This window comes from Microplitis demolitor, chromosome 2 (genome assembly GCF_026212275.2).
Source record: "Microplitis demolitor isolate Queensland-Clemson2020A chromosome 2, iyMicDemo2.1a, whole genome shotgun sequence".
NCBI classification, from domain to species: Eukaryota; Metazoa; Arthropoda; class Insecta; order Hymenoptera; family Braconidae; genus Microplitis; species Microplitis demolitor.
This window is the reverse complement of record NC_068546.1, coordinates 15,882,415-15,895,195: the sequence shown is the minus strand read 5'-3', so window position 1 is coordinate 15,895,195 and position 12,781 is coordinate 15,882,415. Positions and strand designations below refer to the sequence as shown.

The 12,781-nt window shown below is 31.3% G+C and overlaps 1 protein-coding gene across 10 annotated transcripts in view; it reads left to right on the top strand.

The window, feature by feature from the left end:
• Nucleotides 1-12,781, top strand: part of LOC103578088 (protein Lilipod) — a 118,589-nt gene that overhangs the window by 94,635 nt on the left and 11,173 nt on the right. For 7 of the 10 annotated variants that reach the window (XM_053736929.1, XM_053736928.1, XM_053736933.1 and 4 more), the window contains 3 exons: nt 7,260-7,611; nt 7,686-7,917; nt 9,857-9,907. In XM_053736929.1, coding sequence (XP_053592904.1) covers nt 7,260-7,611; nt 7,686-7,917; nt 9,857-9,907 — 635 coding nt within the window. Of the gene's footprint in view, nt 1-7,259; nt 7,612-7,685; nt 7,918-8,007; nt 8,598-9,856; nt 9,908-12,781 lie in introns of those variants that run through there. The other 3 variants (XM_053736934.1, XM_014440027.2, XM_014440019.1) reach the window with 3 other exon arrangements.

The window sequence follows — 12,781 nt, the reverse complement described above, 5'->3', positions numbered from 1 at the left end:
TCAAGAAATAATTCACTAATTCATAATTAATTATTGAAAACCCGGTCGCATATAATTTGTTATAACAATGAAATAATAATGAAAAATAACCAAATATTTATCACAATCAATATTTGGTAATGATAAAATAATACTGAATACTTCCACTTATTGCATTAGTATTTACTGGGCACAATAATCACGCATTTTATCATATGCTAGTGAAAAATATTAAAACTCAGGAATTACTATCTCTCTCACACTTATGAGATCGACAAATGATCACCAACTCGGGAACCAAATTACACGCCAATGTATTAGCCAAAAAGTACTTACAGTTAACGTAATTATTCAACTCCCTTGGTTGCTCGTTAGTACGGTAAATGTATTTTCCTTTATGCTTTTTACCAAAATACTCAAATAATGCCAATGGGTTTATATTATCTACTCAAAATACCAAATGACGTCAAATTTATAACTATCTTAATGTAAGAGAAGCACACACTCTACTCTTACAGAGACTATCCCACGTCTGACCACGGCAGCACGTGAATCTCATGCCGGCACCTAGGTCGGCGCCATTTTGTCATATATCTCACTTCAACCAAATGGAGATATATAACTGTCGCATGTTATTTTTTCCAGTACCACCAACATGGTGCATAAATTGGGCCGTGTAATTTATCTAGTTCCTGACGCTAAATGACCAATTGTCTCTTTCATAATTAATTCTTAATATTATTTAACGATAAATCAACCAATAATTTATTCATAAACTAGTAAATTTATTTATAATAATTTATTTATTTTCAATGAATAAATTTATGGATGCCAACTGTTGCATTGACGCGCATGCGTCAAGCAATCAAAATAATCATAAGCATATAAATAAAATGCGCAATTATTTCTCCCAGCGCTACAAAAATCGAATTATATGCTTAAATTAATCAGTAAACTTTCCTGAATTCAACACAATTTATACCTAGGAAATTAATAAAGTATTATTAACGCAATAAATCAAACAAAATCTTATATGTAAACAAAATAATTATAATAACAATATATCGGATGAGACGTGTGAGCAGCGTTTGCTCCCCTCTGTTGCTCACCGACCTGATGCGAGACTGCCGCGATATTTAAATATCGTGACAACTTACTACAGTACTAATCTTTTTTACTGTAAAATGTTAAAATGCATGTATCTCATGAATAGTGCACTTTAGCAATATAAGTGTCATGAGCAATTTTGTAGAAGACAAAATTTCCTAAAAGATTGGTCCTATGCATATTTGTGGTAAGGTAAACCGTTTCTTCACTATTAACACAAATAAATGAAAAAAGTAAAAAATTGACTTTTGGAGCTGATACAATCGACAGGGATCAAGTTAGATCAAAACCGTTTTATACACATTTAAAAAGCAACAATTACTCTACAAATAAAAAATGATTTCAAAACGATAGCTCAAAACCGGGCTAAGTTATAATAATTTAAAAGAAAAGTTATTCGATTTACATGATTTTTAAATGGGAAAACTTTGATACTTAAGAGGAAGTAATTAAAAATTTAAATTAAGAGCTGAAATTTTTAGGGGATTTTTCTCTCAAAAGCAATAACAAAATTTTCTTGTGTCCGCTAAAAAAAAAATGTTCGTTTCAACTGGAGCACCCTAATCTATCAAATCAATTTTTTTTTTACCGCTCGCATTAGCGTTTCCCAAAGTGTACCACGTGGAGATTGCACGTTCGAATTTACGCTTCTTACACACATACCGACAGTGAAAAAAAATTGAGGATTTTTTTTTGACAATGATAAATCATTACGTATACAACGAAAAAAAAAATTTTGAAAAAAAAAATTTTTTTTCAAAATTTTTTTTTTTTTCAATTTTTTTCGATAATCAATCTTTTTGATCTAAGAAATCAAGATTACAGGTGAAAATAAAAATTTTAAATCGAAAAAATGACCAAAAACCGAGAAACTACCAATTATGGAGATTTTTGGCAAAATCGATAAATTTATAGCTTCGGGACACTAAGAAAGAAAAATCGCAGCTCTTTGAAATTTTCAGGGTTTTTTCAGGACACTTTGAGGTTGGAAAAAAAACAACGATATCCTTTGTTCATCCCTTATATCCAAAGTTATAGCAAGATTTTCGAATATCCTTAAATATGCCAATTTTAACCTGTTTTTTAATAAACATTATCGCTTCAAAAAACAATTTCCTTTTTTTTTTTTTTTTTTACGACCATTTTTCACCGAGTTACAGCATGTTGAAAATCACCCAAAAATTTCGAATTTTTTTTCGATCCCTTAATTTTTGGGACTAGTGTATATATATATACACTACTGGAAAAAATTAAAGGATGAAAAAAAAATTCCAAATTTTTGGGTGATTCGCAACAGGCCGTAACTTCGAGACACATGGTCGTACAAGGATGAGAAAAAAGGAAATTGTAGCTTCACCTGTCTACTCTTTGGGTTAAAACATTAATAATTTTTAGCGTCAGCGGTTTTTGAGTAATCTTAGAAAAACCAGCGACAAAAAAATTTTCAAATTTTTTTTACTTTTTTTATTTGATCTACAGGCGTGGGAAAATTTTTTTTCGCTTAACCACTCTAAGGATCGGATACCTTCCTTATTCAGCTTTAATTTCATCTTTTATAAACCTTGATACGTACACTTGTCGCCGAGATATCGGTCTTCATATGCAAAAGGATCCTTTTGTCTTTGATTATCGATATCTCAGCAACCAATGATCGCACAGAAAGTTAATGGTGGGTTTCAAAAACTTTAATAAATTCCCTTGTATAATTAGCCATTTCTTTTCAAAAAAAAATTTTTTTTCTTTCGTCACATGAACTTGAAAATGCAACAAAAAAAAAATTAAAAAAAAAGAAAAATTTTTTGTTTTTTTGAAATTTTTTTTTTTTAATTTTTTTATTTTGTGAAAATTAAAGCACTGATTGAGACGAAAATGTGGACGAAGCTCGGAAAAAATTTTTTTTTTCATTTGTTAAAGATTACGAGCTTTTCAGAGCAAAAAATGTGATCCTTCATTTTTTTCAAAAATTCGATCGAGTGAAACAAAAAAACGGCTGGTTGGATTAATATGGCTTTTTGTAGGGTTTTTGTGAGCATATTAAACTGTAAAATGCACACTCAAAATGATTGATTTCCACAATATTTTCGATCCAGCGTTTGATTTTCCAAAAAACCAGCAAAAGCCCTTTTTTTGTTGCATTTTCAAGTTCATGTGACGAAAGAAAAAAAATTTTTTTTTGAAAAGAAATGGCTAATTATACAAGGGAATTTATTAAAGTTTTTAAAACCCACCATTAACTTTCTGTGCGATCATTGGTTGCTGAGATATCGATAATCAAAGACAAAAGGATCCTTTTGCATATGAAGACCGATATCTCGGCGACAAGTGTACGTATCAAGGTTTATAAAAGATGAAATTAAAGCTGAATAAGGAAGGTATCCGATCCTTAGAGTGGTTAAGCGAAAAAAAATTTTCCCACGTCCGTAGACCAAATAAAAAAAGTAAAAAAAATTTGAAAATTTTTTTAATCTAATAATATCTTTGACTTCCAAAAACTCCTTGTGAAAAGTATTTATTTAAAACTGGCCCACAAGGCTAGTTTATTTTTAAAATTCATTTATTACATTGGCTAAATCCTACACGTTCCATGCTCTCCAAATATGTAACTTTTTTATAGAAATAACATCACAAGACCTTCAATTATCGAGGGTTTTCTGACGCAACCTCGAAACTCGATTTTTGACGATTTTGAGTTTTTGCTGTAGATATAGATAAAAATATTGAATAGTTTTTTTCTTTTATTTAACAAAATGCAATCACGTATCTCATCTAGTAAAAACATGTCATACGCAACCTCGTGTCTCAAAAATATCAGATAGCGCATAACTAAGTTTGCTCGTAGCAATATGATTTAGTTTGTTGTTGTAATTAGAAATTTTAAGGGGTTACATAGGTTTCTTTGGGTAAAAAAAGGCCTATTTTCAATTTTTTTTTTTTCTATGTAAAAAATTATTTATTTAATTCAAACTTTTTTCTGTCTTATCGATACATATTTAAAGAATAACTTCTGAAATTTTCAAAAAAAAAAAAAATTTTAAACTATTCCGTTGTGACAACATTTCCGGTGCTCCCTCGAAAAAAAGGTGCGTCCACATTGTCAGCATAACTTCTGACAGGATTATCTAAAATGAAAAAACAAAAATAAGTGTTTTAGTTAAGACCATAAACTCGTGCTTGAACGAAGGAAAAAAAAAATAAAAATTGGAATTTTGGCAGACATTTTTCCAAAAAAATGAAAATTTCGGTCAAATTTGCTTGACATTTTTTTTTTTCAATAGTTGTAATTGAAAAAAAAAAAATCTTTCGTCCAAGCACGAGTAAATTGTAACTCGAACACCTGTGTAAGATTTCATCAAGATCGGTTGAGTAGTTTTCGAGAACATTTGACAACCGACTCTGAAAACACGGTTTCGAGTAAAACGCGTTTAAAGTTTTGAGTAACAATAAAAGAGGAAAAAAAAAATGTTTTTTGTAACTGTCACGGCTGATACGTTCAACTCGTATCCTTACAAGTCGTTAAAATAATTTTTTTTTTGAAAAAAAAAAGGCACATGAGAAAACTATTTTTCTCAAGAACTATGACGACATAGTCAGAATATAGTAAGACACAGGCGGTAACATAAAACGATGCGTTCCGAATAAACCTTCAGTTTTTTTTATATATAATAATTAACAGAGTAACCATCAGTAGTGTAGATCGCATAAAAGAATATCGGTCCACCTAGTACGTGAGAGCCCAAGACCTCTTGCACTTAGACCTTTTTTTTTATGTCGCCGACTTACTGACGCCAGTAGTCGTACCGGACAAATATACCTACCTGAGCGTTGACAATTAAGTCGTACTGTCCCACATAGGAAAGGTACTAATGGGATAAATGTACAATAAGTTTCTCTTATTCTACAGATTTCATCAGTTTTCACTTAACGAACTTTTAAAATTTATGTATCCGTTCCCATTTAACTAATCTAAGCATAGAAGTGGTAGTCTTTTCTTTGATTTTTCATCTTAAAACTATAGACCACCCAACTCATGCGCACTTGCATGTGATTTTTGGAAATTAGAGAAAGCTAATGGAAACCTCCAAATTTATGGTTTCCTACACGATCATGCTCGACGACAGAGTGGCGCCAGGTCATCAGTCTACTTAATAGTCAAAATCTATTTCCCAGAGATCACACGTGTGCATGGACCTAGAACTTTCGGGCGAGTCCGAGTCTTTTCGTGTAGGAAACTGGTTACCACCACTTTTCATATGTGAAGATCATATAAAAAGACCATGGACTTTAGCTCATTAGTTCTTTTGGGAATCAAACTCTGAACCATACCGAACTCCGGACACTTGACGGTGTTCGTGGCTAGAGGATTGATATCCCGATTGAGCATTCGGTCACGTGAGCCCAGATCATTGGATCGGTCCTTGATCGTCGTAAGCACTCGTATAATCGATATATTATTTTCTACTAGTTTCAGAAGCATAATCAACGCGATATTAGCGTATAGTATCCGATCACGTGAGCCCAGATCGTACGATTGGTCCTTGATCGTTGTAAGTCGTGTCTAAATATTGCCATTTGTAACCCTTTTGTATTTTGAGAATATTGAGTCCTTAATAAATAAATACTCGTTAACATAAAACATTTGAAAAGCATTATTTATCAAACAATTTTACTTTAGCAGTGAGATACTAGCTTCATGAGGCTTTTCGGCAGCCCACCTTCCTTTATCCCTTATTTTTCTACCTGTCTAACCGCTCAGACCGATAATTCACAGTAGGGGATACACAATCTTACGTTTACCGCTCGACGTTTGATTGTGAAATTAGATCAGTCACATAATAAATTGGAAATCGTTTTGGATTTTATCAATATTGTCTTCAACAATATTGTGTAGGCGCGATTTTAATATAAAATAGAATAAACTGAGCATTTGGTCAAGTGAGCCCAGGTCATAGGATCGGTCCTTGATCAATGTAAGTACCCTTTTATTCACTACATTTTATGCGAATATCGTATCTACGCCCATCACGATCTCCAATCGTGACATAACTTACAGTAAGTCGTCGATTCCTGGGCCATAAAGTAAAGATCCTGCAGCAGTTGCAATGTCCAGGGCATCTTTTTGCTCCTGTCGATGACGGATTCTGGCTTCGCAAATCTCGCTGGCAGATTTTTTTTTGGCTGCGCACACACGGTTTTCATCCGAAATTCGGGCATATTTGTGGGAGTTTCGACCCAATTTTAAATCCATACCGTGCATAATCAATAATAAAGCTGATGTTCCTTCATTGAAAATACAAGCAGCGACCAATGCCGCAATATTAACAATCTTTGAACCAGCAGTCGTATCTCGTAAATCGTTTTCAATATTTGTAAATTGTTTTTCTTCTTCAGCAGCAGATGAGAATAGTCTGAGTAACTGTCTCAATACACTCATCTATTTTATCAATATAAAAATCGTATGTAGACTGGTTTAAAAATGAACTGCTTATGTCCATCAAACCGCAGAATTTCTTGCATCCGGCGAGCCTATAATATTTTATATTTATTTGATTTCTCAATTTTAATTAAACGTTTTTATTTGAAATGATTCGAAGTATTATTGAAAATACGTGATACTAATATTAGCTATAATTTAAAAAATCATATATCTCACGAAAAATTTGAGAAAAATACTGTGTTGTCATAATCTATAAATAATGGCACTAATAAGTTTATCAATAATATTGTTACTTGGTTAAGAATAATTGAAAAGTTAATAATATATTACTGAATAAAATGATCCAAAAAGCCCATTTATGTCTGTGCTTTTATTTCAATTAAGAATACTGCAAACACGTATGTTACATTTTTCAGCAATTTTTCGGTGCAGCAAACACGTATCTCATAAAATGAGCAAAAAAAATAATAATTAAATACATTTAATATAACAGTTATCTTGAAAATTTATAGGAAGTTTGATTACTTTTTAGATTTGTAAAAAGAATTGATAAAAAAAAGCCGGAAGTTCATTATAAAACGTTTTTTGTCTCTCCTGAAAAGTAGTAGTTTTTGAGATACGAGGTTGCGTCAGAAGACCCTCGATATATTAAATAGCGATCAAAGTATGTCAAAGCCCCTTTGTATAACAAAACAATTTGAATGTCAAAAAAACTCAACAATTCTTTTCAATTATGTAGGCTTCATAGTCATGAGTCGAGAGATGATGTACATACCCAATCAATTTCAATGCTGCCACCCATTTATGATACGTTATTTGATGATGAAGAGCAGTGTATAAACAAAACTTCGACTTCTACTTTTTTCGAAACCAGAATACTTAAACAAAACCTGGTCGAAAGGTTGATTAAAATTCAATTCCAACTACAGGTTTTAGACCAACAAAGGAAAACCTGGTGGGTAAGAAGAACTTTATTGTATCCTTTCGCAATATTAGCTCTGTTTTTTTTGTCTACAACGACTGCATTACTGGCTTTCCAAAATACGTTGGAATTATTAATTGGAATTAAAGCACTGCCATTAATTACACGGGTTAGCGTTATTTACTATCATTATTATTAACGACTATTGAAATTTATTTTTGATGTAATAAAATATTATTCCAGCAATTCACTCTTGGGATTAGTTCATTATCAAAATTGGGACCAATAGGTGCAGTAGTAGAAGTAATTGTTATTTTTTACGTAGCAATTACAAGTACTGTTGGATTATACGGATTACCAGGTGTGAATAAAATTATGCCACAACCACGAGGCACTCCGCTAACACATCTCATCGCGAACTGTGTGCTTCTTCTTATTCACAGTTCAGCATTACCACTCCTTTCACGAATATTAGGTTTGTGTTATTAAGTATAAAGTATTAAAAACATTTTCGAACCGATTATGGTGATGTAATTAAGGACCAAATGCTACAATTTTATTTTAGCTTTAGCAAGAAGTTTCAACCTGAGTTAGAGATTAAAAAATCGCAGAAAATCTTAAAGAAAGTTTCTCTGAACTCGTGATACGACAACTTAGAGTATCGATTTGATAGAAATCTGGAAAATGGTTGACCTGTGGGCCAGCCTCATGCTACCAGGAGTCTTGATCCCTCGACAAAATATCCCCATAATAAAGTTTTCCCAACGATAATTTTTTTAATATCGAATTTATATTATTCTTCAATTTCAAATATAGTTAATTGAGTTGTATATTTGTTTATAATATGACTTTATCATATTTTGTAACTTGAATTTCGATGCCCGGAGAAAATGATTCTGCCTTACTATACAAAATAATGTATTATTCTATATGATTGTGTTATGTCAGAAATTAACATAAATGTTGTTTTTGTGGGTATATGGCCGAAGCCGAAGCCTTTAGACCGGGAACCCCAGAGATTTTATATCAAGAAGGATGGGTTTATTTTTGAATTAATTAAACGATGTATAAATTTTAATTTTTAACTATATTGTCAACTCAATTACAAAAACTGTTGAGGTTTGAAGATTATGTTCCTGATAACAAAGTTTCTAAGTAAATCCTAATGTGTGATAATTATACAATTCAAATAAATTTTGCCAAAAATAATGGTTTAGTAATTTCAAATTAAACAATTTTAAGGAGAAAAATTGAGTTCTAAATTTCGAATTGAGGTATTATTCAAATGAATTTTACTTTAAATACTGCTCGATGATATTTAAATGATTCTATTTTGTAATGCGAAATTATTTGGAGCACTTGTTTTAAAAAATTAAATAATTCTGAACGAGGGTGTAATTACATTTCAACGTATTATTTCGATTCGTTTGAAATTAGTTCTTAATAAAAAATAATGGCTTTTAGCCCATTTTAGTCGAGCAATTTATGGGAAAAATATTAGGTGGCTAGTCAGCCTACTGTAATTTACAAAATTAAAAAAATGGTAATGAAATGTTAGGTGGCTAACAGCCAATTCTAATCACAATTAAAAAATAGAAAAAAAATATATTGTTGAGTGGCGGAGCAGCCAACTCTAATCAATATTCAAAATTATATTTAAAAATTATATTTCATAATATTCAATTGAAGATCGTACCTGATTTCTTTCATCGTACGTTGGCTTACTTATTTTACTTTAACTCGCACTGTTAATTTTCATTTATGATATAAAATTGCTTGACACTTGTTCTTTAATTATTTGATGAAACTCACACCGGGCTTATCAGGATACGAGAGAGCGAGTACATTCAAAGACCGCCTAGATATATATAACTTTCGGGGAAATTCTACGTCTCCGCTCTGTCGTGTCCATCCAATATTTCTCACTTTTTTCCGGAAACCCATTGTTTCGGGGCCTCATTATCCCTTCCATATTGTTTTTCCCAATGGCGTAGTTGCTTCGGGCCTCCTCTCCTTGGGTCCTTCACAATCCGCCCTTTTTTCTTATTGAATAACTTATGACGTGATTTTGTCTTAATTAATTTATTAATTAATTAATTAATCGATTTCCTTGTTTTATGATTATTTTATGTTTTTGATATTTCTAAACTTATCTATTTTACTTAATTTTCATAACTTCATTTCATTTAAATTTACATTTATTTTTAGTTTGAATATATTATGAATATTTGGTTTAATTTTTATTTAATTTAATTCAGTTTAAATATTAATATTTTGATATTAAAAATTTTTATTATTAAATTTTCTGAGTTGCGATTAAGATTATTAATTTTGATCTTTGTTTAATTTAAATATTCATTTTTAATAACCCAATTATTTTTATTTTGTATTAATTTTTTTTTTTTTTTTTTTAGATCTCAATGTATTTAATCCAATTTCAATATCTATTGTTACGTCCAAATTTGGTACGTAATTATTTTTAAATTAGTGAGTATTAGGTCCAAGCCGAATCCTATAGACCGGGAACTCCAGAGGTTTTTGCTTAAATAATATTGTTGGTGAAGGTTATATTTAAATGATAAATTCTCGGGTTAAAATTTAATGAATATATATTCAAAAAAAACCTTACAAATGTTATGGTTTGTTACTTAGCTATTACAAAGATTTAATTATTCAAACACAATTTTTAACCACAAAATTTAATGATTCTAATATAAATACTAAACGCAAAATTAAACGCCAAACAACACTTAAGTAAAATTGATTATTCAAATACAGTTCCAGAAATAAAAATTCGTGACTAGACTATTTTCTAAAGTCTCTTACAAAATTCTAAAATTCTGCTGTAAAATTATTCAATATTATTCCTTAACGCTCCTACAATATTTTATCTGAACCTATTTATTTTGCAATATTCATTGACATACCTGGTCACAGTAGTTTCGTTGTAACACAAATTAAACGGAGATAACAATGATACAAAATACTTGAACGTTGAATATAGATGGTCACTGACTCTAATTTTAAAATAACTTAAAGTTCTACGTGGAGAAAGCCGGCCACTGAACTTAATTAAACGTTTCCGATCTGCACCCTGGGAGATCCTGGTCAAGAGAGAGAGTTCACGCGACCAATTTTTTGGGTCTCGAATTTCAGGGCGTCCCAATAGTCCTCAATTGGGGGGAAAACCGTGACCAATTAGAGGTCCGGCTCCTGGCCCTTACCCTCACTCCTTGATTTTCCGGAGAGCGTCGCCTGAACTCGCTCTATGATTGGAGCTTCTCTATTATATCTATTGTCTATTCGCATAAGTGTGTGGGCGTGTGTGTGTATGTTTTCACCCACACGCAAGCACATTTACGCGTGGTAAAACACACACACGCACACACAGGCACGAGCATTTCCCTGTCCACGTTTAATTTTTATTGATTATTTTTATTAGTTATTCAAAATTATTATTACTTATTATCGGATATTATCTTTGAATATTATTTATGAGATATTATTTATAAATATTATTTATTATATATTAATATTATTTACTACTTATCAGACCTGGCCTCTTGCCTAGAACCTTACGTATTTCTTATAGAATATAAAAATATTATTTACTATTTCTTATTATAATTATTTATTATTGAATGTTGTTTATCAGGCCTGGTGTACCCACCTAGAACCTTTAATTATTTATTATAATTTATAAAATATTATTTATTATTTATCATTGCCTGGCCTCTTGTCTAGAACCTAAAAACACTAGAATGAGTCATTTGTTTAGTAAAAAATTATTTTGTAATGAGTTTAAAAGGTTTCGAATCTTATCGATAATTCATAAACTAAATAAGTTTCTAAATGTTTGTTTGTTTGGGTCTTAAGCCGTTAAAAGCTGTGACGCACGAAGGTATGTTTCTAAATGACCACCGAGGCACTTAACGTATTCTCTCGTTACTCTATTTAAAATTATAACATTAAAAAAAAATTAATTGTTTAAATTTCGCCAGACGTAACACTATTCATTTAGTTGAAATTCTAATATTTAGATAATTTTGTTTTATTGCACGACTCATGATGCGAAGCATCAGAGAGTACTTTACGATCGAAAATTTTTTTCACCTCACTTCGGCAACTATTTCAATTATTATACCTTTGTTGATTCACGGAATTAAGATATGTTGCACACCATTTTGAAGATAATTTAATGGAGATTAATTCCATACTTTTCAAAAATTAATTTAGTTTAATAAAAACCAAAAAAACATCAAAATAGTTTAAAATAATTTCCTGTCCGTCAAGTATGAATCCCGGATACACGATAACTTGCGAAAAAATCCAGTGATTGAATCGAATTTTTTTATTTTAAATTCTTTGAAAGATTTGTAGATCCCCTATTGAAAATGGCTAGGTAACTTAGTGTCGTTTGATTACAATTAATAATAGAATAAAAAGGTTATATAACTATACACACATATATATATATATATATATATATATATATATATATTGTAACATGATGGAAAATTCGACATCGACTCGTGGTTTGAATTTATTTCAAATAAGAAATAGTTACCGGATGAGCAAATTTTAGTGACATCTAGAATCGAAAATTTCGACTTCGACCGACTAATTGATCCAACCCATGGATCGTGATGGGAGATCCGGACTAGACGCCATACTGAACGGTCACGTTGTACGATTCGAGAAATTCGACCCGACCAAACGAACAATTTTGATTACGACTCTTGAACAACGTGAATTTTGTTCTATAAGAACAATCCGAGTGATTAACGAACAAGTCATTGCGATAAGTAAGTTTTTTTTTAACAAATAACCGCCGTCGTGAACAAGCGAATAAGCCGAAGCCTCGGCACGAGAACTGATCAAGTGTACGACCGATTGATTTGGTTTTATGAACAAGTGCAACGCGATTTATGAAAATAATAATTAAATTAATGATTGATTGTACGTCCTAACTGTATGATAGTGAAATTACGCGTTACTGAAATAAAATATTATTTTATATTTTATTTTATTCCAATCGAGCAATTCCGAGAATTACGGATTATCTCCTTCTCATTCGTTGCGGCAGCCGAGTCTTGCCATGTAAAATACTCTGACGTCACCGGTCGAGTATTTCGTTAAGAACTACGTCGAGTGTGTTGATGAAATAAACGACGAGTTTTTTTTTTCTTTCGACAACTGACTGTTATTTTTTTTGCAAAACTGACTGTTTCCGATCAACTACGTTTTGTTGTACTTTGGTTTATATCGAGTCAAGCCGACAACGGCATTTATTATGTTTGTGTAACCGACAATTTGTGTGAAACCGATCAGTTATTTTG